Source organism: Abramis brama (assembly GCF_963993115.1).
Source record: "Abramis brama genome assembly, chromosome: 19".
NCBI classification, from domain to species: Eukaryota; Metazoa; Chordata; class Actinopteri; order Cypriniformes; family Leuciscidae; genus Abramis; species Abramis brama.
The window spans coordinates 10549682-10577407 of NC_139981.1; the positions used below are offsets into that span (position 1 = coordinate 10549682).

Genomic DNA, 27726 nt, shown 5'->3' on the forward strand with positions numbered 1-27726 from the left:
CAGATAAACTGCCATATGTAGCTCTCTAACAGAATTCATTGTAAAGCATTATCTATTGCAAAGGCTCATATTCATCCACACAGTCGCACAGATCCGAAGCACAGCCAAAACAATGTTCTTCCCCGAAACGCATGCAGTTTTGTTTTAAACAGCTAGAGAGCCAAAAATACCTTTAAGGTATAATATTTGAAAGTTGCCATGAAATCAAAATTGACCCTATTTATTTTCTTAATGCATGTTACTGGTTTTATTGTTAACAGTTCATCCAAGCATATATTTTTATAAAAACTTTTGACCACACAATTTAAATGTCAAAATTTCTTTGCTTATGTCATGAAGCCCTTTGGACAGAAAGCATGTGCTATGGCAAAGAGACAAATTTAACAGTGCAGTTTTTAATTAGACAGCTTAACAACATAAATCAAAACAGATTACACTCCCTATTAACTGCCAACATACTGATACATGATGTCTATAAATAATTATATTTATTTTGGATATGGGTTTTGAACTTGTTTCAGTTAAGTGCTAAGATCTGCAGGATCAGTCAGTACCAGTAGTTTTAGGGTTTTCAGTTGACCTTCTCAAAGTATTCCTTCGAGCCATCTGGAGTCGGCTTAATCTAAAATAAAATAAAAAGTCAATTACATAAATTAAGTCAAAACAAAAGCAACAACCCAACAAACATTTCACACTATTATCTATGGCCATGACAGACCTGCGTAGTTCATATCTGGCTTAAATACTACTCATTTACAATAATTAATGGGCAAGTTTGCTGATTTTCAACCAGCTGGTTTAAAAAAATCGTGTGTACAAATTTACAAAAAGGTTTCAATCACTCATTCAGAAGTTGAGGTATTTCAATTTTTAGAAGTCTTTTATGCACCAACCACATATTATACAGTGTAATCATATCATACTTTGACACCAGTAAAACAGTAAAAGCTTACTGTGGGTGACTTTGGGGTCCAGCTGGCAGGACAGACTTCACCATGGGTTTCCACAAACTGGAAGGCCTTGACCAGACGGATGGTTTCCTCAACAGAGCGTCCAACCGGCAGGTCATTTACACTCATATGTCGGATCACTCCATTAGGATCAATGATGAAAAGACCCCTATAATGTGAAACATCATTTAGTGATGGATAATTTGCTAAAAAAGCAAACTATCCAGCTTAGCAATGCATGAAAACAAACATACAGATACAGGAAATAAAACAAATGTTTGAGAATGTCTATAATAAAGTAATCCAAGTACACTGATTAAATGGTGGTACCTTAAAGCAATTCCAGGACCCTCAAGCAGGACCCCATAGTCTCTGGACACTTGCTTTGTGAGATCAGCCAACAGAGGAATGTGGATTTTTCCTAATCCTCCACTCTAGACAAACCACACTTTGGTTGGCAAGATTAACAATTGGCATTAATATGATGCTAGTTTCCCAATCCCTTGATCCTATTTAGAGAACTGAGATTGTATAGACCGTAATGTGCACAATGTCAATCGTTGCACTGTTTGAACAACCTGTAACGGTGTGTGTGTGTTTCATTTCAGCCAACTAATCAATAGGGCCTGGTAAACAATGCAAAGTGACAACTGTATTTAGCTGCAGTGTGTACACAGCATTTGTGAAGTTAAGTATAAACCTTTCTCGGGGTGTTGGTCCAGGCCAGGTGGGTAAAGTGAGAGTCCACAGAAACACCGACTACTTGACAGTTTACATCACGAAACTCATTGGCTTTGTCACTGAAGGCGATGATCTCTGTGGGGCAAACAAAAGTGCTGCCGAGTGGGCAGAAATAAAGAAGCATTAAAAAGCATAATCCTAGAGTGATGTACAAATGTAATTACAATTGAGATATTATAGACAATCTTATGCATGAGTGAACGCTGTATTTCCACACTCCATAAAGGTTATTTAAAAATGATTAGTGTACTACACCAATGAACTTCCGTTAAATTGTTTTAAGAGTTTATTGTTAAGAAAATGTACAATGAAAAACTTACAAATCTAGTGGGTAAAAGAAAAGGACCAGGTATTTGCCCTTGAAGTCTTCTAGGCTGATCTCCTTGAACTCTCCATTGAGAACAGCAGTGCCTTTGAAATGTGGGGCCTGTTGAGTGACTGCTGGGGCCCATCTTGCAGTGGCTGATATTTACAAACATGCATGATAGATTAGCAAAGATAATACTATATTTAATTAAGGGCAAAAACTCAACTCTTTTAAGACTTACTGATTGAGAAGCAAGCTTTTTGTGCAGCAATGCAAGCAAGGGATTGTGGGGCCCTGATCACTGATGGTCCATTGTGAGGGACCAAGACATTCAGTCCATTAACTGCAGTTCTTCTTGCCTGTTGTTAAAAGGAGGGGACATACACGAAAGAGCCGTTATACAAATCAGTTATCGCTTTTCAACAGATAGCACCATGCCCTAACATCGTGCACATCGCGTACAAATATCTCAAACTATACAGGCCCGCTTAATAAGAGGGCGCTTTCCAAGAATACTGTAAACTTACACTTTTGTGAACACATTTGTAGAGAGATTAGGTTTGTTTCAAAACTTTTATCTAACATAAATAGGCTAGTTTTCACGTTAGGTTAAAAATCAAGTAATTTAAAACAAAAAGATCTGCACAAGCTACATGTAACAACTGTTTATTTATGGCAATTCTTCTGACAGGTATTTGACGTGCACATTGTATAAGCTGTATAAAGGTTAAATATCGTGAAACGTATCTGATAACCAAACGACGACTAACAGAGTTTAACCAAATCACACTTGCACCTAATTGTAATTCAGCACTTGTTCCTCGTAATAATGTTTCGCAGCAGAAATCTTATTTATCGCTATTGCTAAATGAAACTTACAGAAGTCCTGAGAAGTCTCCCGATGGTGGCTGCCATCTTGCTAATGTGCTCTGCTCAATGAATGCAGTGCGCAATAAAACACCTTGAGCATCAAAGCTGCGCACTAATTTTGCATTAGTTGCGCAGCACACGCACACCGATACAAGAAGTTGCTTAAAAGAATTGTTTAATAATACAAATATATAATAGATAAATTGGTGCAGACAAGAATTAAGGTTTGATAACTATAAAACCATGTAAAGCCTGACATATTAAATACAAGTCCGAAAAATCGATTTTATATGCTATAAGGTTTGCATACAGTGTAGGCCTATGTATGTCCTACTTCATGTTTTTCGATTTTGTTAGTAAAAAATTTGTCTTGACCATAGACTGTAAAAATGATCCCCTGATCATGCCGAAGTGTAATTGGATGATGTCTAAGCACGTGACATGCGGAAGCGTCGCAGACTTTAAGCATGTCTCATCTGCGTGACCTACACAAGTTAAGCTTTGTTTAAGAATCATAAAATGAATTGGTAATGCTTGTAGAGCCGTCATTACAAAGCCAAAATGGACCCCAACTTGCAGTACTGGCAAAACAATGGACAGGTACTTTCTTGAATATGTGTGTAGTTTAAAAAATCACGTTTTGATTTATATTTGTCTTGTTCATGAAAATTATTATATCAGCGACAAATAAATAAATAAATAAATGAATCATTGTGCAGTCCTTTCTGAGCAGACTGCGTCTCTGGTTCAACATCCTCGACCCCCGTTATGTGTTGTCATCACAGGTGAGTAGCAGCAGCATAATCAGCATACATACTGTAACATAAATCACATCAGTACTGTCAATTGCTTCTTATAGAATGCCTATATGAACAGTATCTCGCGCACTATACAGGATGAAAAGAACATTTGTGATATGTGTCCCTTACATATAACAATGTTTACATTTAATAGATGACAGCAAAATACATAATATGATTTTTCCTTAGGCTGAAATTGAGGAGGCCCGGATACTTCTTCAGAAAGAGGGAAATAAACAGAGAAATGAAAAAGTAGGCTGCACAATATGTTTAGTAGTTCATTCATTCATTCATTCATTCATTCATTCATTCATTCATTCATAACAATATTCCTATCTCTTTCTAGGTTGCTAATGCCTGGTTACTGTCTCTTGTAAGTGAATGAATTTACATTTTTCAAGTGAACATGACAAAAGTATAGATATTCACTGATTCTGCAGACACAGGACAAAAGAGGCTACAGAACTGAAAGAATACATTATTTTGTATCAATATGTTCACTTCACATATTTTTAGTGTGATATCTTGCTTTATCTATTGTTTCACAAATGATACTGTGTATGTGAATGTGTAAAGAGTGCTCTGTGGATCACTTCAAAATGGAAATGTTTAAAAGTAATAGAGTACTTTTATGGTTTGATAGAGTTTTATGGTAATAGAGTCCAAATGTGGTTTGAAGAGACAGTTTGATTTTGCACTAAAATGAAACATTTGTTAAAGTCAGCATGAAATGGAAGTTGTGAAAGTCATTTGTACCCTATTTTGACATATATCTAAGTGAAATGGCTTCTTGGGGGAAAAAAAAGTAGGACGGGACTTGATTTTGTCAACCGGGAATTGATTGGATGGTTGAGGTTTGCCATTACTGTAATCTCATGTGATTGCCCACCCTCGTGCTGAAAAACACGCCATCAGAGAGAGATTATTTTGATTAAAGCACGGATAAATAATTTTTTGATTTCATGGTGACTTTAACATTTTTTTGTCAATAATGTTGTTATACATTTTTAGTCTTCTGTCCATGCTGATACTGGAGCTGTAATCTCACCAGTGTTTCGTCCTCAAGGTATAATAACAAACTTGAGGGTTTGTGTTTTCTGTAATTTATGCACTTGGGATATTTCTTCATTTTGTGTGAAGCAATTTGCATTCATCTGAACTGAAAATGTTCTTTTGCTTCTCTGATGATATCTACTTCTTTTTTGTTTTCAGGTTTTCTACCTATATCTGCTCCCTTGGTGAGTTTTTAATTTCAGAATGTGCTGGAGATGAGCAACTTAAAATGTTAATTAGTGAGTTGTGAGTTTTTATAATCCACAAATGAATATATCCACATATTTTTGTTTCCACAGGTTGTTGCAAGTTTAATACCCCACAAAGGCATTAAACATGCTTTGTTTTGGCAAGTAAGTACATTCTACATTTATGTCTTCATTTTAGTTTTTTCTTATCAACTATACATTTTTGTGACAATTTTTGCTATAGTTTTTGCTTCAGGCATACTGTGCAGGATTCAACCATTCTAACAGAAATGCAACAGCGACTAAGGTAAAGAATTATTTTCTTTTCATTTTGTGTAAGTGAGTAATAATAATAATAATAATAATAATAATAAGAGTGTTCTGATACAGGATTTGAATTGTTATATTTATTTCACTTTTTTTGCTTAGGATAACACAACATCAATGAAGCAGTCAATTCTTATGGTTGGAACAGTTTCCTACTCAACAATTGCAGGGGTACGAGACATTTTTGTCACTGTCCTGTTTTCTCAGTCAATAAACCAGTTTCATCTGATGATTTTATGTTTGGAAATTGTTGACACAGGTGTGTGAAACTCATGAAACCTGTCAAGGTTCAAGGGTCATGTCCGGGTCATATTTCACCCCCTGAAATTAAAAGAAAGAAAAAAGATTATATTTCGTTTACAGAAAATTAAGCCTAATTTTGGACCATTCCGATTTTGAACATTATTATTTTAATAATACACATAATACACATTATTGTGTATGACAATTAGGCACTCATTTTCTCTAAATTACCATTAACATAATGCAAAAAATCATTTAATTCTCATTAAGGTTTTGTGAGGAAAGATTTTTGTTTTTTTCGACACATCATTTGTTGTATTTTAATAGTACAGATAAATATTTTCTTTTGATTTTGGGGTGAAATGAGACCTGGATATGCTCTCTTTTCAGGCTCTTCCACAGATTATACTCCAGCGTTTTAGACTCTTCAGTGCTGTGATTGAGACATTCTGTAGAACCTTGTTACCTATTCCTCTCTCAGGTAGGAACACCAAAGTATATGCACTCCACCTAGCATATTTACATAGTTATTTCATACATATTCCTGATCTAAAGTCTGCATTCTAGTGTCATAATACCTTTGAAAGGTTTTGAGTCAAACATGGTTTTCTAGCCTGTCTAGCTGCATTCAGTGTAATGGTGGTGAGAAGTGAAGAGTCCGAAAATGGAATACAAGTGTTTGATTCTAATGGGAATGCTGTCGGAGTCTCAAAGGAAGCTGGTTCCAAGGTGAGACTGAACCTTAAGGAGCTCCACCTAAGCTCCTTATCATTAAATTACTTAAATATATACTGATGAGCCAAAACATGACCAGTCACAGGTGAAGTAAATATCATTGATCATCTCCTAACAAGGCCACATATTAAGGTCTGGGCAGATTAGATGGATGCAGGAGAAATGGCCAGCAATAAAGAATTTGACAAGGGCTAAATTGTTATGACAAGGCGACTGGGTCAGAGTATCTTTAAAAATTCAAGGCTGGTGTGTTGCTCCTGGTCAGCAGTGGTGAGAATTTACTAACAGTGGTCCGATGAGGGACAAACCACAAACAGGGTGTTGGGCACCCTGGGTTCATCGGTGTGTGAGGGCAACGGAGGCTATCCTATCTAGTCTGAGCCAACAGAAGGTCTACTGTGGGACAAGTCACACAAAATTTGAGTGATGGTTATAGGGGGAGTGTGTCACAACACACAGTGCATCGCACTCTGCTGCGGATGGGACTGTGTAGCCGCAGAGCAATCAGAGTGCCTATGATGACCCCTGTCCACAGTCGAAAGCACCTACACTGTGCACTCAAGCGTTAGAACTGGATCTTGGAGCAGTGGAAGAAGGTCGCCTTGTGAAGGTCCCATTTTCTTTTACATCACGTGTACGGCCGTGTACATGTGCACCGTTTGCTTGGGGAAGTGATTGCACCAGGATACACTGTGGGATGATGACAAGCCGGTGGAGGGAGTGTGATGCTCTGGGCGATGTTCTGCTGGGAAACCCTGGGTCTGGCCATTCATGTGGACGTAAATTTGACACATGACAACTAACTAAGCATTGTTGCAGACCAGGTACACCCCTTCATGACAATGGTGTTCCCCAGCAGAAGTGGCTGGGATAATGCACCTTGCCACACTGCCCACATTGTTCTGGATTGGTTTGAGGAACATGATGAAGAATTCATGGTGTAGCCCTGGCCTCCAAATTCCCCAGATCTCAATCCAATTGAGCATCTGTGGGATGTGCTAGACCAACAAGTTCAATCCACAACAGCTCCACCTCGCAACCTAAGGATCTGCAGCTAACATCTTGGTGCCAGATACTACAAGACATCTTCAAGAGTCTTGTAGATTCCATGCCTCAGCAGGTCGGCGCTGTTTTGGCAGCACGCGGATGACCAACAGCATATTATGCAGGTGGTCATAATGTTTTGTCTCATCTGTGTATATTCTTTACATGTAATTGGTATTCAATGATGTATCACATCTAATCATTCATGGATCATTTGGTTTCTACCATCATGTCTTTGTCTTAGGCCATAAAGGAAACAGCCCTCTCAAGAGCGGCTCTCTTTGGCACCACTGCAGCTGTTCCCAGTTTTCTGCTGGCTCTCCTTAAAAGGTACAAGTCAAAACCATCTGCTTTCTGTTTTACAATTTGATTCTTAAAAGTTTTGATTGTCTAAATGTAAAGTCTGCTGTCAATGTTTCAGGGCAAAGTTTGTCCAAAGAAACCCCATGATAATCGCTCCTGTTCGGCATGTCAGTACTGCCATTATTTTTGGCCTGATGATTCCTGTGTCCTTTAGTCTTTTCCCACAGTTTGGCAAGGTAACACACATTAGATAACTGATGTTTGTTAAATATTTAATGCAGATTCATTATATACATTTACCATTTTAATTTTGTAAATAAATTCATACAAGCAACCTATTTTTTGTTTGCAGATAAAGAGGGAGAATTTAGAAGAGGAGTTTCAGTCACTTGAAAGTAATGGGGAACTGTTTTACCACAGAGGACTGTAATGTTGCTATTGCAGACTTGCTTATTTGAGGGCGACTTTTATTGACGGTTTGCTGACAGGGTTTGTTTGACATTCAACAAAAATTCAAAATGGTGTACATTAGAAGTATTAAAAACATACACTCTTTTTTCCAAAGGATTTATTTAATTCTGTACTACTGCCTAATGACCACATTAAGTTGTACAGGTTTGAATTCATATGCATTTAATAGCTAAATTCACTGCATTGAAATGGATTTTACTAAATAATAACACTTAAACAATTATACCCGTCCCTCACTCTGTTTGTTAGTGTCAATAAAATTTCTGTTGCCACTCATGTATACTTTATTTTGTATATTTAATGATCACACATGCATTTAAAAAAGTATCCAAGGAAACAGCATTTTACAACTCTCTGAAAATTATCACAATGTTTAAGAATTTAGAGATTAACAGTTTGAACATCCTCTTTTTTCAGTATATATTGCACCCAACACATTATCAGAAAATCTTCTATGATCTATTTAGGCACAGAGGATAGCCCTTGATAAAATGGGTTTTCAGATTAATAAAGAGATTAAACATAAAACATATAAAGGAATGCTTAAGTCAATATTATGTGGAAATGCTAAATGTGGGAATGTGTTCCATCCCACAGGAATGACTTTGTATATTTAAATTAGAGTATATAATCATAAAAAGTACTCTTACAGGAATACACCTACAGATTGTTAATTAACATCCTAACTTTATGATTAGGTTTTGGCACTGAATAGTTTGGTAAAAAAAAGTTTTCAGTGGCTTTACATTCTGAATTTAATGGGACCCTCTAGAGCAATTCAATTTGTTTAATTGAACAATTACTATAACAGTATTATTATTTTACAGCTGAACAAATGTTAGGCATGAACTAGGCAACCGTCAGCCTTTTGCTATTGGTGTGCAATTATGAAATATTATAAAATTTCTAACAACATGCCAATACCTTGTAAATACTTGCAGAGATATAAATATAAATTGTTCATTGGCTCAAGATCTAAGTGCTACCAAAAGGTTTGATTAATAATTATTTACCTCAAACCTGTGTTATTACTTAGAAATGACACATTCAACATTCGTAATTGCACCCATCATGTTATAGCTATGTGTTGTAAATCTATATCTTTATATTTTCCCAATAAAACTTTAGTCCCATTTACAACCCTGATATTAGAGATTATCCAAATGTTACAATTCATTTTGTGATTCCACTTTGAAAGGTAAGTTCCTATCTCAGTGATTACTGTGAGGCATGCCAGTTGGATGAGATGCACTGATTGGTCAAATCTTCAAGAGTTGCTCAGCTGCAGCTAAGTGGAAGAGGAAGTTTTCAGTCGCTGGAGGGTAATGCCGCTGCTTCAGAGTCTCCAAAGTCAATTTGGAGTTGTCTGCTTCATCAGCAAGAGACATCAGATTACTGAGGATTTCTTTAGTTTTTACTGAAATATCCTGGAAACAGATTGAAAAATAAAAAAGTGGATTAAAACTACAGTGTTGCAGGATTTCCAAGTCTTGGAAAATTTAAATGCATCAAAAGTAGATTGTGCTACAGATATGATGTTTCTTTGCTAATACTTAGGACCTTCTTCTTATTACTTACCTTAATAACCTGTGCATCTGTGCGATCAGTGTCCTCTGCAGCCTGGACAATGAAGTTGCCGATCTCTTTATGGAGTTTTCCCATAGCCATTGCCTCTGAAAAAACAAGGCATGGTAAGTGGTACTTGACAATTCTACTTAGTCTCTATCAATCTGTAAAGCAAAATCTCTCACCTTTGGCATTTTGTGAGATGGTGATCTCACTGTCTGGTAGATTTACATACACATCAAACAGGTCTGATCTGTCTCTGACTTCAGCATCGACAAACCCTGCAACATACCCTACAGAGAAAGTGAACAAGATTCATAAATATTGCAAGAGTGATAACAATAAATTGGGAGAAGGACCCGTTTTCCCTCCTACCTGTACACAGCTTGAGGTTTTCCAGCTCATTATTATCCAGGTGAACAAAAGGGTGGAGTATGGACCAGTCTTTTCTATGCCATACTAGGCCAGGAAGAGCTCTGGTTTTAAAAAGAAAAACACATTACCACTTCCAGCCTTTTTAGTGCATGGCGATTATCGTTAACATGTTCAAAAGTTTGGGGTCAGTACGATTTATTTTGGTTTTCTTCTTGAAATAAATTAATCAATCAATCTAGACCCCAATGGTTGACTGTTTATCCTTACATGATGTGCAGAAAGAAAGAAATAGAACCATAAGCACCTGCTGCTCTTTTTTACAGCACCACAGGACATAAACACTAAGATGCTTAAATTCAATGTGATATGCGGTTTTCAACATATTTTACTTCCATACTCTGACATTTCTAGTTTGAATTAATGTACGTCAATGAATCATACACAATGCGATTAGGAATATAAATAGTCAACTTTGATTTCATGTTAACTTAATGATCATGTTGTGCAATGAACATTTCCATGGTTACCTTGTGAACTCCAACAGCGCCTCAATCCGTGGGTGATAGACCACCACTCTTTTTTTCAGCATTAGTGCTGTGTAAAGGATGATGGTCTCCATACCAAATTGTGACACAACATCTAGAATAAAGATGGAATATCTCATGAAGTCTTAAATATAGCAAACTGGATACCATACATAAATGTTTTACAGAACTGAGATGCTTTCTTGAAAGATTTCTCAAATAACAACCATGAAGCTAATTGGAGCAAATGGCTATGGTACCAAAAGTAAACATCAGATGACTTTAGCAGTTCATTTCTTTCTTCATGTTGCCATAAGTGCTTGTAATGTTAATTTTAAAGGTGCACCCCTAACCTTTTAAGGAGCCAGCCAGGTAGGCCTTCCTGACGTCATAATCTTTGATAAGGAAGGAACCGTTCTCATCACTCTGGCATATCCCTTTGGTCAGAACAGCAATGTAGCCTTCCATCATCTTCACAGGACTTCCATGTTTAATATACATCCTGAGCAAAAACAATGTTAAAGATGCAACATCACAAACACACAAAAACTTGGTGTATGTCCTTAGAAATTACTTAATGACAAACAAAAGATGCTTACTGAAAGTAATAATGCTAAATGACCAATTATTTAAACCCAAAACAAAAATCTACACTCAAGCGGGAACCTCTATGTTGCGCACTAAATGGTTTTTACTTAAATTAAACCTACCTGCACAGAACTCTACTGAATGCAGCATATTTTTCAGGGTTGAAGTCCTTAGCTGTGACAACTATTGAGAAATGTGTCACCTTTGAATGAAATTGAGCAGTCAGTTAGCAAGCCGGCATGATTCTGATCATTTATTTAGATTAAAAATAAGTACCATCTGTCTACAAAGCATTCAGCACTTACGGTGAAAAGCGCGTAATGAGATATACTGAGTTGTCAGATTTGTCACAAAATAAGTTAGAATTGCAATATATTATAGCAGGGCTTCTCCAAGGCCCCCTATTGTCCACGACAATAGTCAAACAATATATACCCCTAGCCCTAGTTTTGTTTTTTAAAAATAAATAAAGGTTTTTACAAGATTGGGAACAGTTTTTAAAGGAAACAAAGTTGTTGAAAGGGTAAATATTAGTGCTGTCAAATCAATTAATCGCATCTAACATTAAAGTTTGTGTTTACATAATATGTGTGTGTGTATATTATTAAATTTATATATATCGGTGTGTGTGTGTGTGTGTGCATGTCTGTGTATATGAATTAAGTCATTCATTCAGGTTTGGAATGACATAAAATATGGGTAAATAAACAAATTCTTCATTTTACGTTATTTGAGCACAGGTTTGTAAGCTTTCAGGATGGCAGTGGTGTCCTAATCATGAAGTCTGGTACCTTTTTAAGCGCAGTTGGCTCCTGAACCTCGACAGTGGTGATGTAGTACCAGGTTCTGCAGTACTGTCCGAACACAAACGTGTGCAGCACCCGATTGTCCAACGTCAGGCAACATTTTCTCAACAGAACCTCTCGCAGATCAGCACCAATGGAAGGATAGCACCAAACCCAAAGCGTGTCTGCATTTACATCTTTCTCTGTGTATGGGGGACAAATTCAATTACTGACAAAATAATCATTATTCTATAACTAAAGGGACAGTTTTCCCAAAAATATTTTGTCATATGGCCTTTTTCTTCTGCAGAAAACAAAATAAGACGTTAGACTCAGTCACCATTTCCTTTCACTGCATCCATTTCCACAAAATGAAAGTGAATAGTGACTGACAAAAAAGTGCTGTCACTCTGGTTGGGAAAAATATGAGGGCGAGTAAGCTGCTACAGAGCTTTTTTGGGGGGTGAACTAATGCATACACAATGTACATACAAATATTATCTTTTCCCGTTATTTCGATCTTACCAATAAGTCCAAGACTCAGCATCAGGTCAGATGTAGCCATATTCCATTCCTTATCCACGTTAATCTGTTTCGAATGCTTTAATGATTTATAAACAGTTATGTCTACAGCAGTTTGGGAAGCAGATGAAAATGTTTTTCAGAGCGAATAGACATAACCCATTGTTAAATATGCCGGGACAGCATATCCAAAAAAAAAAAAAAAAAAAAAAAAAAATTAAAATGCCAAAACGGTTCTCCTTGCAAAATAGATGTTAGTGTTGAATCCAGCTGCAGTTTTCTTTTGAAAGCCTAGCGTTACGAATTATCAATTAGTTTCTTGTATATCAGTGTAGGTGAATCAGTTGTGGAATTGCAATAATTCCGGCGAGTATGTGTAACAAAGATATATAAAGAGGAAAACGATATAAACATAAAATGAAAACTTATCAAGAACAGTGAATCTCCACTACTGGTCAAGTGACCAACATGCCTTCTTCCGGGTTTAATTCTCTGAGTTCAACCAAAATATTCAGAAACATATTGCCATCTAGTGTGTTGGTGCGTTTAAAGTTCAAACACAATAAATTATACATTTTCAAATAATCTTTAAATGTCACAAAACTTGGAGAAACTATACAGATGTTCCTCAGATTCAATGTCCAAATTAAACCTTAGGCTACTCTTAAAAATTCACCACATGTATAAATATCATTAATTGATTTGAAGTAAACATTTTAGGTAACAAAGATAATTAATAATATCTAGTTCTAAGTTTAATTGTGTCCGCTTTTGAAAGCGTTTATTTTAACAAGAAGAAAGAAGTGTTGTGAAATTTTACTAATTTCCCTTGTTAACTTTTAAACAAAAGACAGAATTAGAGGTATACATGCCATGAAAAAAAAAAAAAAAAATCTGTATCATTTATTCAGCCATGTTGTTCCAAACCTGTAGACTTTCTTTCTTCTGTGAAACATAAAATAAGTTATGTAGGCCTAATGCTTGCACATATAATAATTGTTCATAGAATAGTTTTAATGAATTAATATTAATACAATATGCATGCAGTATAATTGTGACTATGTGTTCTGTAAAAATATATATTCTTACCTTTTTTTTAAGTGTTTTGTATTCTATAGGAATCTTTTCTAAGAAGAAAAAAATATTGAAAAGTCAAACAGCCATCCTTTGAATAATGTGTACTTTAAATGTCTACAATAAAAGGCAGACAATTTCATTTTTCTTGTCATAATGTGTCAAACTGCTTTTCTGCAGGTAATTGATTTTCTTTTTTTAATGGTTGAAAAATGTACAGTTCCAAAGTTACACAGGCTTTCGTCAGATTCGTCTTGAGTAACATTTCAGTACTGATTAATTTATTTAGGCCTATATTTAATTAGCATGTTATTGCATCATGTCTGTCATCTGAACTGTAGATGAGCCCGTGGAGGAAGTGTGCGCAGTGGACAGAGGAGATAAGACCTTTGAAATCAGTTGTTTGTTCAGACTCAAGTTCCTCATTGGTTACAGCCATTCCCATACAATACAGCCATTCGGAAAGTAGACCAGACATTTTAATAGAAATACAGCAAACAATATACAGAATTCAAATGATGGGACTTACAGTGATATTTTTATACCTGCACATATTGGTATCCAAGGAAATGAAATGGCAGATAAGGCAGCAAAAGAAGCCATAAAAAACAACAACATTAACATAAGTGTATAAGTAAGAATGAAATCAAGAGTAGGCTATTATTAAGGAAAGGTTGAAGGTAAGGTGGCAAAAACAATGGGATATGGAGAAGAAAGGTCGATGGTTTTACAGAATTCAAAGGAAAGTGGGAGGGAGAGGTGAGAAGTGCAGGAAAAAACAGGAGAGATGAGATAATAATTTCAAGGATGAGATTTGGACATACAAGACTAAACAGTACACTTTATAAAATGGGTAAACATGGTACGGGAAGGTGTGAATTTTGTGGGCAAGAAGAAACTGTGGAACATGTTATGCTATACTGTCAGAAATACGAGCCTGAAAGAAGGATTCTAATGCAAAATATATCAAAATGTCATTTTGATCCACAATCCAGACCAGTCGGTGGCGGTAATACACCATTTTGTTGTTTGTCAACCGCCAATAAAATTTCAAGGAAGAAGAAGAGGAAGTGTGCGCGCGCACACCCATACGGGAACTCTCGTCCTCGTCGCCGGGGTGCTGTTCACGTGCGCTAGTCCTTTCTAGCTTGAGCGGCGAGAAGTCACAGCGCGGATGGACAGGCAGAGTCAATAAAACAGCCTCTACAACCTGAAAACCGCCTGCTAGCAAGCTATAACAATGCCAGCCTATTTCCAGAGACCGGAGAATGCTCTTAAACGAGCAAACGGTGAGTGAATATTGTAACCTGCCGTCTCTTGGACTGTAGTCGTGAGTTAGCTGTTAGCTCGATATGGCGCGTGCTGGAGTAGCCATGTTTCTCACAGGCTCTGGAGCAGGCCGGATGTCACCGTTACTGGGCCCGTGTGTCACGTATGATGCAGCGTTTCAAATGTCCTGCATTCAATCATATCTACCTCTTCTTAGTGTGCTCACAGAGAGGACTCGGTTAAAAAAATAAGTGTAAATAATCGGCATTCTTTTTAAAAACAGATGGAGAGCGTTTTTGCGTGTTAGCAAGCTATTCCATTCCGCTAGCTTAGCTCTGACAACTTATGGTATCGAAGGATAAAGATTAATGACAATATGTGTGGAAAAAAATCCTTAATACTGAAACAGTCTCACGCTTATTCATGAATGAAGAGCAAATACGTTGTCATTTGGTCATAGTAACAAACAGATTGTGAGTGGAGTGGCACAGCACTGCGCACCTGCCACCAGCTTGAACGTATAAAATGGTTTCTTTTATTTTCTCTGATCTTATAGTCAGCTGTAAATGTCATATTTGGGTTGAAGGCTATATGATAAATAAATGAAATACTGCAGCAGTCCCAGTGATTCATTCCATTCTGGATGCAGTATATTTCATAAGTGAACAAATTCCCAGAGGTTTGCAGGTCATGACAGTCTTTGTTTCTCTTTTTCAGAGTTTCTTGAAGTTGGTAAAAAGCAGCCAGCTTTGGATGTTCTCTACGATGTTATCAAGAGCAAAAAACATCGAACATGGCAGAAGATACACGAGCCAATTATGCTCAAGTACTTGGAGCTCTGTGTGGACCTTCGAAAGAGCCACTTGGCAAAGGAGGGACTGTATCAGTACAAAAACATCTGTCAACAGGTTTGCACCCCTATTATACAAACTATATATTTTACTTCAGCAGTAAATTATACATTTTAAAGTCGGAATGAAATGAAAATTCACCCTATCAATTTTCTAATTGCATGTTAAAGATCTCATTGTGAACAATACATCTTTCATTTAAAAAAAATGCTTTGTCCTCGATCTTCCAGTGAAAACGACAGACTATTCTCTGGTGACGCATACATGACTTCTGCTTAAACCTTTGTCTGCCTCCACTTTAAAAATGCAAATGTTTTTTATTCCTTTTTCAATAATCTGTTACACTTGTATGTACTTCACAATATGGAATAAAAGATCTGTTGCTACTTCTGTTTCATCGTGACTTTAAACTTTAGTTATTTGTGTCATAATGCTCTTAGGTTATGTTTATACAATATTTCCAATCGTGACGATTTTCAGTGAACCTTTTATTGTAGAATTGGCCTCAAATTTCTGTATAGATGAAAACAGACATGTAAATGATCAATTCCATTCTTCTTGAGGATGAAGTTACTGATTAATGCTAATTATATGCTTCAGGTGAATATCAAATCTCTGGAAGATGTGGTCCGTGCTTACTTGAAACTTGCGGAAGAGAAGACCGAGACGGCGAAAGAGGAGTCTCAGCAGATGGTGCTGGACATTGAGGATCTGGACAACATTCAGACCCCAGAAAGGTACAGGAACCTAAAGGCCTAAACAGTTCCTTCCTAGTGACGTCTCTATAGAGAATTTGTTGTTGCTGTGCATTTTTTTTCCGTAATTTCAGAATTTATTTACATCTAGAAATCATGTTAAATTTTAACATGCTGAAAGGACTTCTACATTCAAATTCATGTTCATGAGGACAATCAAGTAAAAAAAAAAATCCTTTTTTTTTAGTGTTCTGTTGAGTGCCGTCAGTGGCGAAGACACTCAAGACCGCACTGACAGACTTTTGCTCACGCCTTGGGTCAAGTTCCTGTGGGAGTCGTACCGCCAGTGCCTGGACCTGCTAAGGAATAACTCCAAAGTTGAGCGCCTTTACCATGACATTGCTCAGCAAGGTCAGTGTACACTTCATATAATACAGAAACATCTGTTTATGGGAGTTTTAGCATATGGTACAGATAAGGGTTTATATGTTGAGTTCAGGAATGTCGTTCCTTCCTATTGATGTAGTTCAGGTTACTGTGGATAAATACATACACTACCATCCAAAATGGGATCGGCAAGATTCTTTTAATGTTTCTGAAAGAAGTCTTCTATTCTCACAAAGGCTGCATTTATTTGATCAAAAATGCAGTAAGAACAGTAATATTGTGAAATATTAATGTAACTTAAAATAACTGTTTTCTATTTTAAAGTAATGTATTCCTGTGATGTTTGTCAGTGTCTAATATGCTGATTTGGTGCTTAATAAATTTTTTTTATGAATGTTTAAAAGCAGTTGTGCTGCTAAATATTTTTGTGGAAACGATGCATCTTTTTAAATTAAGATTCTTTGATGAATAGACAGAACAGCATTTATTTGAAACAAAAATATTTTGTAACATCATGAATGACTTTACTGTCATTTTGATCAGTTTAATGCATCCTTGCTGATTAAAAGTTTCATCCAAAAAAAGAGAAACATTGATCTCAATCTTTTTAACGAAAGTATAAGTATAATCATGTTATATAATACCTAAAATGTACATTTTGTTTGTACAGTGATTTAAAAAAAAAAAAATCTTTTTTCTCTCATAGCATTTAAGTTTTGCCTTCAGTACACCCGCAAAGCAGAGTTCCGTAAGCTGTGTGACAACCTGCGAATGCACCTGGGGCAGATCCAACGTCATCACAACCAGAGCACCGCCATCAACCTGAACAACCCCGAGAGCCAGTCCATGCACCTCGAGACACGTCTGGTCCAGCTGGACAGCGCTATTAGCATGGAGCTGTGGCAGGTCTCTGTGCTCTATTGTAGGCACCAATGTTTCATAGAAATGTTAAATTCATAGAAATGTTGAATTTGATCAATTAAAATATATTTAGTTGCATATACTTTCCATTTATACTGCTCCTTTAAACCTTTTTTTTTTTTCAGTGCAAAGGAGAGATTACAGAAAAAGAAATAAAATGCCAAAGAATTGCTGTTTTTGTTTGTTATATGTTGCACAAGCTTTGACTTGATGACTGATCACACTGGTTGCATTCAAACATAGGAAGCGTTCAAAGCAGTTGAAGACATCCATGGATTATTCGCCCTCTCAAAGAAGCCCCCTAAACCTCAGCTTATGGCCAACTACTACAACAAGGTGTCCACTGTATTCTGGAAGTCTGGCAATGCCTTATTCCATGCCTGTACCCTACACAGACTCTATCACCTCTCCCGAGAAATGCGCAAGAATCTCACCCAAGAAGAAATGCAGAGGTTAGCATTAAATAGGAGTTATTTTCAGCTTGAAGAAGGAATTGCATTAAATGCTTTGTGGAATTATTTTTCTGTCATTTTAATGTAGGGTAGTTTTCCCTTGAAATCAGAACTTATCATTTCATTTATTAGTTCATTGAGACTTGAAAGTTTTTAATTGCTCTATATATTGTACTCATTTCCCTCAGAATGTCCACTCGTGTGCTCTTGGCCACTCTGTCTATTCCCATCACCCCTGAGCGCACTGATATCGCTCGTCTTTTGGACATGGATGGCATCATTGTGGAGAAACACCGCAGACTGGCTACTCTACTTGGCCTACAGTCTCCACCCACCCGTCAGAGTCTCATCAATGACATGGTAATAGCCTGTCTATTGTCATACCTCAAAGGGATGGTTCACCCCAAAATAAAAAATTGTCATTTACTCACCCTCATGTCGCTCCAAACCATAACATTTTGTTTATTTTTTTTAAACACAAATTAAGATATTTTTAATGAATTTCTTGATATTTGGTAGATCATGTGTGACAGTGTTGTTAGAAAAGATTTCAAATATTGCAAATTATACACTCTTTGTGGGTATTATTCTTGTCATAGGTGAGGTTCAACCTGCTTCAGTATATTGTCCCTGAAGTTAAAGAGCTCTACAACTGGTTGGAGATGGACTTCCATCCTCTTAAACTTTGTGGAAGAGTGACTAAGGTGAGTAGCACTTGCCACATAATGCATATTTGCTTTTGTGCCTTTAAATTAAAGTAACGTGTTAGCTTCATTTCATTTAAATTGTGTTAAGTCTTTTCTGGTTGTTTTTGTTTTTTTGATGATCTAAGAATTTACATTTCCAGAATAATGTTAACATGCATCCACGCTGTACCATTAAAACTAGGGCTGCACGATTAATTGCAATTTACATTTACAATTTACATTTGGCTTTTCACGATTATGAAATGGCAAAGGCTGCGATTTATTTATGCGCAGCTTGTCATTGATGTACGGCTCTGTAAACGCTGCTCCATCTGAAAGCACTGAGTTTGAGTCACTTATACTGTGCAAAAAGCAACACTCGTCAAACATGAGAAGCATTTATGAACCTCATGTCCAAAAAAAGACAACATTTAATAACATGCTTTTACTCCAAACTCACTTCATGACGACAGTTGAGCATCCTTCTGTGAGATGATGCCCATAGGGATTTCCTGGAATGAGTTTTATCATACTTGGCTTGTCTGTGCGACAGCCCCCTCTGGTGTTCAGATGGAGCAGCATTTACTACTGATCATCCGTGCTGCACTGACAAACTGCAGCCTTTGCCAAATCGCGTGCGGTTTCATTGCGATTAATCGTGCAGCCCTAATTAAAACTAATAAGTGACAAATTTTCATAAACTTAATTGTAGTTAAGAGGAAGAGTGATGCCCTTGTTAGACCATTTTGACACAGCAGTCTTCAATGTTGTGGTGTTCTTGAAATCAATGCACATTAAAGACATAATGTTCATGTAGTGTTTGTGTTCTTGCTGCTGATGCTTAGGTATTGAACTGGGTGAGGGACCAAGCTGAGAAGGAATCAGACCTGCAGCATTATGTTCCTCACTTGCAGAACAACACCATCCTTAGACTGCTACAGCAGGTTGGTGTGATTATCTACCCCCAGACTTCAAATATCTACTTGAGGAATCATTGCATGCACAGGTCTTCTGCAAATCTTCAGTCTTGTCTTCTGTGTTTTAATGTATCAGGTGGCTCAGATCTACCAAAGCATTGAGTTCAGCAGGTTGGCATCTCTGGTACCATTTGTTGATGCTTTCCAACTGGAGCGCTCCATTGTAGATGCAGCACGGCACTGTGACCTGCAGGTACAGTACATAAAGTTTTACTCATCAAACAGTAATATCTGGCTTTCATTTGTCTTAACATTTCTTAACCAGCACATGTATATATTTCACACTTAGCTTCTAATGCAAGCATATTAGTGTAGGTGTATAAATGTTAAAGAGGAGAATCTTCAAAATGTTGTAGTAACTTTCACTTTGTATTTATTAAACCTAAAGGTGCGCATTGATCATTCATCTCGCACTCTGAGTTTTGGCTCCGATCTGAACTACTCTACTAAAGAGGATTCTCCAGTAGGTCCATTCCTACAGAACATGCCCTCTGAACAGATACGAAATCAGCTCACTGCTATGTCATCCTCCTTGGCTAAAGCCATTGATGTCATCAAACCTGCCTCCATACTGGTAAGAGAACCGTTAATTATCATAGAATATCTCCCTGCTGGTCAGTTTCAGTTTTCAGTTTGATGATCAACTCCACCTTTTCCCCCAGCAAGAACATGAGGAACAGAGTCAACTGGCCATCACAGCCTACCTGAAGAATGCACGGAAAGAGCATCAGCGCATCCTCGCTCGCCGACAGACAATTGAGGAACGCAAGGAGCGTCTGGAGAGCCTCAACATCCAGAGGGAGAAAGAGGAGCTGGAGCAGCGGGAGGCAGAGCTTCAGAAGGTGCGCAAAGCCGAGGAGGAGCGTCTTAAACAGGAGGCCAAAGAGCGAGAGAAGGAGCGTATCATGCAAGAACATGAGCAGATCAAAAAGAAGACAGTGCGTGAGCGACTGGAGCAGATCAAGAAGACTGAGCTTGGAGCCAAGGCCTTCAAAGATATTGATATTGAGGTAATGAGTTTGTTAGGGAAGTGGCCATTGGGCCCAGAACAAATCAGAAAGTTTTATTGGCAAAATACCCTGGAAATTAAATAGATATCTGCTTTTTCTGCTGTAGGATCTGGAGGAGCTGGACCCTGACTTCATCATGGCCAAACAGGTTGAACAACTAGAAAAGGAGAAGAAAGAGCTTCAAGAGCGTCTGAAAAACCAGGAAAAGAAGGTAGCTTCCTTACCCAGTCATTAAGTACTTTTATTGCAAATAACTGTTGGTAATCTGTTTAAAATGTCAAAGAATTAGGGTTAATTCTGTTTAGGTGAGTAGATGACTGCCGAATATTACAGTGGTGTGATGATATTATGCATATTCCAGATCGACTACTTTGAGAGGGCCAAGCGCCTTGAGGAGATTCCTCTGATCAAGAAAGCCTACGAAGAGCAGCGCATCAAAGACATGGAGTTATGGGAGCTGCAGGAGGAAGAGAGGGTAATAATTGCATACTGCCTTTTACACTTGAATGTGATTTACTTTGCCCTCTGGTCAAAGTGTCTTAAATTCCCCACTTACTGGAACATACTTTCACTTTAACTGTAGTTTGAAGTATTTCTTAAGGCCCTACTTTGTCATTGTCTGGTTTTAGTTTGATTCAGATGTAGTGATGTCATGTTGTTTAGTGTAATTGAAGCTAAAGGTTGTTGTGCTCATCTGTTGCTCAGATAAGCAATATGAAGATGGAGCGTGAGAAGGCACTAGAACACAAACAGAGAATGTCCAGGATGATGGAGGACAAGGAGAACTTTCTGTCCAAAATTAAAGAAGCTCGAAGCTTCATCTATGAGGTAATTTGTTTTTTCTCATTTAAATCTAATTTATTCAGATAATGTTTTACAGATTATGTATTTGCTCTCAATGACTAGTATGGACAATGTACAAAATGTAGTAGCATAAAGTCCTTGACGTTCAGGATATTAACACTTGGCTAAGCTTTGAGCAATTCTCATGTACCCAGGAAAAACTCAAGCACTTCCAAGAACGTATGGTTGAGGAGAGGAAGAAGCGTCTTGAGGAGCGAAAGAAGCAGCGCAAGGAAGACAGGCGAAATGCCTTCTATCGCCAGAAAGAAGAGGACGCTCAGAGAATCCACGAGGAACAGCTCAAAAAAGGTTCTTATCTGCCGTTCATCAACCTTCAGTTAACAGTGATTCATTATAATTGAATGAATAGTCTCTTTGCGGGTTCTTTTGTTTAATTTGTAAAAAATGATGGCTTCATAAAAAAACTTCATGTCATTCATAAACTCTTTTTGCCACATGTGCATGCTTTTGAATTGTTTTTTGATTTTGTGTGTTTTAGAGCGGGAAGAGCGGGAACGCTTGGAACAGGAGCAAAGAGAGGAGGAAGAACGCGAATACCAGGAGCGTCTGCGTAAGCTGGAGGAACAGGAAAGAAAGCAGCGTGCCCGACAACAGGAAATTGAGGAGCGTGAACGTCGTAAAGAGGAGGAGAGGAGGGCACCAGAAGAAAAACCCACCAAGGTATTTCATGTGAACCCTGCTTAAAATTTGCTTGAACACCATATACTACTAGGGCTGTCACAATTCCTCGATTAAATTTGAGTGCTCGAATTAAAAAAAAGCCTTGATTTGCATATTACGTGTCTATGAGCTAGCAGAATCCATGAACTGCATTATTAGATTATAGCATTGGGCTGGGCGTTAAACTATATCATTTAGATCACGATTAAAATTACAACATAGGGAGCTTTGACCTCACCACTAACGTGCTGCTTTAGCAAGGTTCCGTGAAAAAGTATCAGCTTTTATTTTCCTTTTCAGCCCCGAAGAAGTTATTACGGGTTCATCAAGTTCGTTGAACTTATTGATCACTTTTAGTCAGTTTTGACGAAACTCCTCTCAGCTAGCGCGTCTTTTTGAAGTGACTAACAGCCTTTTCACCTGACCTGAATACTGCGTGGAGTGTGCGCTGATTCGCTAAAACGGACTTATCAGGTTGTGTTCACAAACAACAAGAGTGCTTGTCGGTTTCTACTGTAAAACATGAACTTGAGATGCCTTGACAGTGGACAATACTGGCTTTTGTGACAAAACGTGTTTAGGGTTCAGTCAATCTTGGCAGGTGTCTATTTCAGCTGAGAAAATAACGTTATAAAGACACATCGGCAGACAGTATGGTGAGTAATAAGTAGATGAGTAGTACCGAAATAAGTAGATGGATGTTACGTGAGGATGTGGAGAGTGTCAAAATAAAGGTCAAAATCATCGATGCATCGCTCAAACGTCTTGCGATGCATCGATCTATATTGATGTATTGTTACACCCCATATATATATATATATAGCCTCGAAAGCACGCAAAAAACGCTTGTCTACACGTTGTTAATGAGCAAGCAGTACTTGGCTCATCTTAGAGCGTGCGCACAGAAAAGCCACTTAATACAGTTTTAATAACTTTTTTTTTTTTTTTTTAAGCACGTCTTGCAACAGTAGACTGTATTTTACGACAATCATGGATCTAGCTAATTTGAAGGTTAAGTTTGGCCTTTTAGGGAGGAAAGAAAGCGCACTGCTGTGAAGACAGAAATGCACTAAAATCGCACAGCCCTAGTTTCTAGCTGTCATTGCTGTAGGGCTGCTGTCGTTCAAATGACTCCACTATCTGCAAAGAGGTTGCAAATTTATTGTCCTTTTCAGATACTTGGTAGAACTGCCAGACCGGTGAATGTAGTGAATCGGTTTTAGATGTGCATAGAGAAATTGTCTCCCGAGTTTCACGTCATCTGATCGGCCTTTATAGAGACCAAAAATAACTATATAAGGGTATTATTGGCCGATAGCGATTGGCGCCCGATCAATCAGAACACCCTTATTGTAAAGGCTATTGTTCACTTAGGTCTATTTTTATTACCACAAAAAATATTATCCTATTAATCAAGTCCAAAAAATCCATCTTTGATAAATATTATCCGTCAAAAAAATCATAAATCAAGCGTTTGGCAAATTACTCGATTGCCAAAATAATTGTTTGTAACAGCCCTATATATCACTGTTCAAAAGTTAAGCGTTGGTAAGATTTTTTTCTTTCTCTGATTTAATAAAAAAATTAAAGAACAGCATTTATTTGAAAAAGTCTTTAACATTATAAATGTCTTTTGTGTTTTTCTATGTTAACCAGATGATGACAGAGGTTAGTTGATCAAATATAACACAAATGTTTATATCTTGGGTCAAATTTTTAAAATAATTTTCTTCAGGAATTGCCTGAACGAGAAGAAAGCGGCTGGAGGAAACGTGGTGAGGGTGAGTCAGAGTGGCGACGTCCTGTTGGTGACAAGTAAGTGATATCAATTTAATTGATAAGTTTAAAAAAAGCTTAAAAAAAGATGCCACGTATGGAGATTCAGTGTCCTTTTTTTTTTTTTTTCTCCCAGGGACTGGCGTCAGGAAGGACGTGAAGGGCGTGAAGAGCCTGAACGAGAAGACCGTGAGCGTGAACTGCCCTTCCGGAGAGGCGTAGAAAGTTCTCGTCGTGGCGGCTCAGATGACAAAGGACTCCGACGTGGCTTTGATGATGAGCGAGGTCCACGCCGGGAAGGTGACGATGACCGTGGACCCAGAAGGGTCTTTGATGATGACCGTGGGCCAAGGAGGGGCTTTGATGATGACCGTGGGCCAAGAAGGGGCTTTGACGACCGTGGACCAAGGCGTGGAATGGATGATGACCGTGGCCCCAGAAGAGGTGATGACGATCGTGGCCCAAGAAGAGGCTTTGATGATGACCGTGGGCCCCGTAGAGGCATGGATGAACCCAGAGTGCCTCGACGTGGGGCAGATGATGACTGGGGCCCCAGAAGAGGTGGCGATGATGATAGGGGAGGCCGCAGGGGTATGGATGACTCTGGCCCACGTCGTGGAGATGACCCTCGACCCTGGAAACCTCTTGGGAGACCAGGTGTGAGCCCAAATGGTATTTGCGTTTATTTTCTTAATGAGGGCAGATTGACAAATATGTGTTAAAGGGGTCATATCACAAGCAATCTAATTTTCCTCTCATGATACAATGGAATTCAATGTGATGCAATCTTCTGTTATTGAGGATGGAGCAGTTTAAACCCACAACTCATAATTAAGTGCAGCAAAGTATCATTTCATTGACGAAAAGGAAATGTATCAGGGGCTCGAGTCAGAGGAGGGGTGGGAAAATAGAAAAAATGAACTGTTTGTTGCAAATCCTTGACTAATATTTGTGGATCTCAGGGGGGGAAAATATGACCCCTTTAACCATTTTGTGTTTGATCTATGAATTTACAGTTACTATTTGTTAACTGTGGTCAGTTCAGTTTCAATAAACCTTTTTTATTTATTTTTTTATTTGTGCAATTACTTCATGTAACCTTTAGCAGGTGGATGGAGAGAGCGAGAGAAGGCTCGGGAGGAAAGCTGGGCACCTCCTCGTGATACTGACCGTGATGATGATGAGCGCGAGGGAGATGACCGTACTGGGGGATTTAGAGAACGCCATCCTCCCAGGTGAAAATATCATGCAACTTTACATTTTATTAAATGTAATCTATATGAAGAATAAACCTTTGTCTGAAAGCTTTTCTGTTTTGAACTCTGATGCAGGCTCTCTGCTGGTCTTTAAAAAGTCTTAAATTTGATAAAACTCAACTTAAGACATTTCAAGGCCATAACAGTTCTTAAATGGTATGACAAAAGTCTTATCATTTTTAAGAGGACTTGAATTTAGGGACAGAAAAACATCACAAGGACTAAACTGTTTATTAAACTTCAAAATCTTAAATCTGAGAGTAGTTCTGCACATGTATGGCTAACAATTGCTTATGATCTACTTTTAATGAATTGAAAATGTTTACTTGCTGTTATTTTATTTGAAATATGTTGTAGACGGTTGTTAAGAATGCAGGTTTTCTTTTTGAGTGAGCAGCTGAAATTAGTAAAGCATAGATATTTCAGCATAAGAGTCCTGGTTTAGGCTTTTTTGTATTTAAAAGTCCAAGAAGTTTAATATGAATGTGTGTGCATGTGCAGGGAAGAAGCGAGTGTCTGGAGAAGAGGTGGTGATGAGCCGAGCAGTTGGCGTGATTCTCGTCGTGAAGACTCTGACCGTAGTGAACGCCGTGACCTAGGGGGACGCAGAGATGACAGAGACCGTGAACGTGATGTTAGAGCCCCCCAAAGAGACCAAGATGAAGGTTAGTCTTATGATCTGTCTTAAATACACCTTTAATAGTGCAGTTTGGATAAAGAACTTGAACTTTTTGACAGATTTGATTTAAAATGTACACTTGCCTGAGATGAAGACACTTATCAGTGGCCCAGAAAAAGCTGTTTAATAGTTGGATCATGAGTGACCAGAGTTATTAATAGCAATGATGACAATACATTTACTGTGAAATTGCTGGTTTGGCAGATGTAAAAAAGAAAAGAAAATAAGTCAGACTTAATTACATCCACAACAGTAGGTGTCAGTATAAAGTCATGGACCTGTCAGTGAAATGTGCTTGGGGCACATTTAAGAGGTCAGTTTTATCTTTTTTTTTTTTCCTAACTCAAAGGTGGTTCATGGCGTCGTGGTGGAGAGGAGCGACGAGAGGAGCGCAAGGAGGAAAGAGATGCTCCTCCCAGACCACGTGAACGGGACCGTGAGGGCGGTGAGAAGAGCACCTGGCGCTCTGACAAAGATAAGGAAATCCAGCGTCGGACCAAGAACGAGACGGATGATGATGGCTGGACCACTGTCCGCCGCTAATACTAAAGCATCAGTTTTTTTTGCTTGATGTACTAAGCCTTGATGTGTCCTCTAATCAGTACAGGTCACTGCTTACATTAACATGAAATGCATAAAGCTTTGCCATAGAATTACTACACTTACTGTGGGTTTTCAAACATGGCAATTTATATTTCATCCCTTTTTAAAAACTTCAACTTGCATTTGAAAAGTAGCTCATTCCTTTTTGTTATGCATGCTTAGAGGATTAAATTGGTCACACAAAATTAAGTAGACGGTTTTTTTTTTTTTTCTTTGAGGTGCGGGTGTTGTAGAACATAAAAGTTTTTGCAGACATGACCTCAGAGGTGTAGTGCTGAGGTTTTAAGATGAAATCATCAGGTTATCCTTACAGCTGTGTCCTTGCTGCTTATGCTGTGGTTGTATGCCCTCAAGAAATATGAAAAAAAATCTTTATTAATAAAGTCGTTTGCTCATTAAGTGACTAATTTCAGTTATTATCACACAGAAGGTGACAATATCATGCTTTTTTTTGTCATAAATGGAACTGGCTGGAATAAGAATCGGTGATTGAGTAGCCTTACTTGTATTTCAATGGTTGATTTTCTTTTTTGCCACTAGGTGTCACCTAAATGTCAAGAAATCAATAAACCAAGTAATATTAATTTGATCCCTATAATCTATTAACTTATGTTAATTAACTTTGCAGTCTATTGTGGCAAATAGGACACAAAAAAATGCAGGCAATTCTAACAGTAGAGTGAGATCTATACAAAAAACAATGGCATAATCTAGTCTCAATCTCGATTAGGATGGCCTTTTTCTTTCAGGAAAGTTTTTGGTGGTACGTCCCCCTTTTTTTAAGACGTACTGGCTCTTGGTTAAACTAACTGGGGTAGGAAAGACCACACGCACACGTTGATAAGAGGTAATCCTCGGTAAACCTCATCAATGCGAGTTCTTAGTTTCATGCAAGGGCTTCTTTGGATCGTGATTCTTCCCGCTGCGAGGGTGATAAACTTTTGCTCGCATTATATCATTATGCAGAAAAAACTAGAAAGAAAGAGAGAAACAATTATGTTAGAGGTCTTTGTTGCATTCTAGTGGAAAATCCACAATTAAGGCCAATAATCCCACAATTGGAGCCTCAAATTCCCACGCAAGAGGTTATGAACTCCCAAACTAGATTAGACCCTTATATTTGCTAAGACCTGCTTTGTGAAGGTTGACCACGGGTCACCGTGTGTAAACTCCG

At 37.9% G+C, this 27726-nt stretch overlaps 4 protein-coding genes across 6 annotated transcripts; 2 read left to right on the forward strand and 2 right to left on the reverse strand.

Annotated features, from left to right (window-relative positions):
• Positions 1 to 375: 375 nt before the first annotated feature.
• prdx3 (peroxiredoxin 3) lies at positions 376 to 3306 on the reverse strand. Its single transcript, XM_084092798.1, has 7 exons — positions 2878 to 3306; positions 2240 to 2357; positions 2012 to 2153; positions 1651 to 1786; positions 1281 to 1384; positions 954 to 1119; positions 376 to 622 (listed from the first exon to the last, which is right to left on the reverse strand). Exons 1-7 carry the CDS (start codon positions 2911 to 2913, stop codon positions 572 to 574), a joined length of 753 nt encoding a protein of 250 aa, XP_083948924.1. The 5' UTR covers positions 2914 to 3306; the 3' UTR covers positions 376 to 571.
• Positions 3293 to 8312, forward strand: sfxn4 (sideroflexin 4). 2 transcript variants are annotated; one of them, XM_084092796.1, is made up of 14 exons: positions 3293 to 3468; positions 3588 to 3653; positions 3858 to 3920; positions 4015 to 4041; positions 4680 to 4734; positions 4881 to 4906; positions 5021 to 5074; positions 5154 to 5216; positions 5339 to 5407; positions 5870 to 5960; positions 6093 to 6208; positions 7503 to 7588; positions 7680 to 7797; positions 7914 to 8312. In XM_084092796.1, exons 1-14 carry the CDS (start codon positions 3430 to 3432, stop codon positions 7989 to 7991), a joined length of 951 nt encoding a protein of 316 aa, XP_083948922.1. In that variant the 5' UTR covers positions 3293 to 3429; the 3' UTR covers positions 7992 to 8312. The 2 variants fall into 2 exon arrangements, with proteins under 2 accessions (XP_083948922.1, XP_083948923.1); XM_084092797.1 differs by having other exon boundaries at positions 3310 to 3468; positions 3602 to 3653.
• A 141-nt stretch (positions 8313 to 8453) lies between these two features.
• Positions 8454 to 12892, reverse strand: dennd10 (DENN domain containing 10). The gene is made up of 9 exons (XM_084092795.1): positions 12396 to 12892; positions 11877 to 12073; positions 11208 to 11287; positions 10851 to 10999; positions 10501 to 10612; positions 9974 to 10074; positions 9784 to 9891; positions 9611 to 9705; positions 8454 to 9459 (listed from the first exon to the last, which is right to left on the reverse strand). The coding sequence occupies exons 1-9, from the start codon at positions 12433 to 12435 to the stop codon at positions 9292 to 9294; spliced, it is 1050 nt and encodes a 349-aa protein (XP_083948921.1). The 5' UTR covers positions 12436 to 12892; the 3' UTR covers positions 8454 to 9291.
• Positions 12893 to 14576: 1684 nt separating this feature from the next.
• Positions 14577 to 26951, forward strand: eif3s10 (eukaryotic translation initiation factor 3, subunit 10 (theta)). Of its 2 annotated transcripts, none has more exons than XM_084092959.1 (22): positions 14577 to 14755; positions 15453 to 15643; positions 16187 to 16323; positions 16529 to 16692; positions 17375 to 17574; positions 17833 to 18041; positions 18230 to 18401; positions 18641 to 18745; positions 19573 to 19671; positions 19781 to 19897; positions 20093 to 20278; positions 20367 to 20714; positions 20821 to 20925; positions 21076 to 21189; positions 21420 to 21542; positions 21713 to 21866; positions 22057 to 22238; positions 23974 to 24053; positions 24151 to 24686; positions 25120 to 25249; positions 25772 to 25935; positions 26299 to 26951. In XM_084092959.1, the coding sequence occupies exons 1-22, from the start codon at positions 14707 to 14709 to the stop codon at positions 26490 to 26492; spliced, it is 3759 nt and encodes a 1252-aa protein (XP_083949085.1). In that variant the 5' UTR covers positions 14577 to 14706; the 3' UTR covers positions 26493 to 26951. The 2 variants fall into 2 exon arrangements, with proteins under 2 accessions (XP_083949085.1, XP_083949086.1); XM_084092960.1 differs by having other exon boundaries at positions 24151 to 24671.
• Positions 26952 to 27726: the final 775 nt, after the last annotated feature.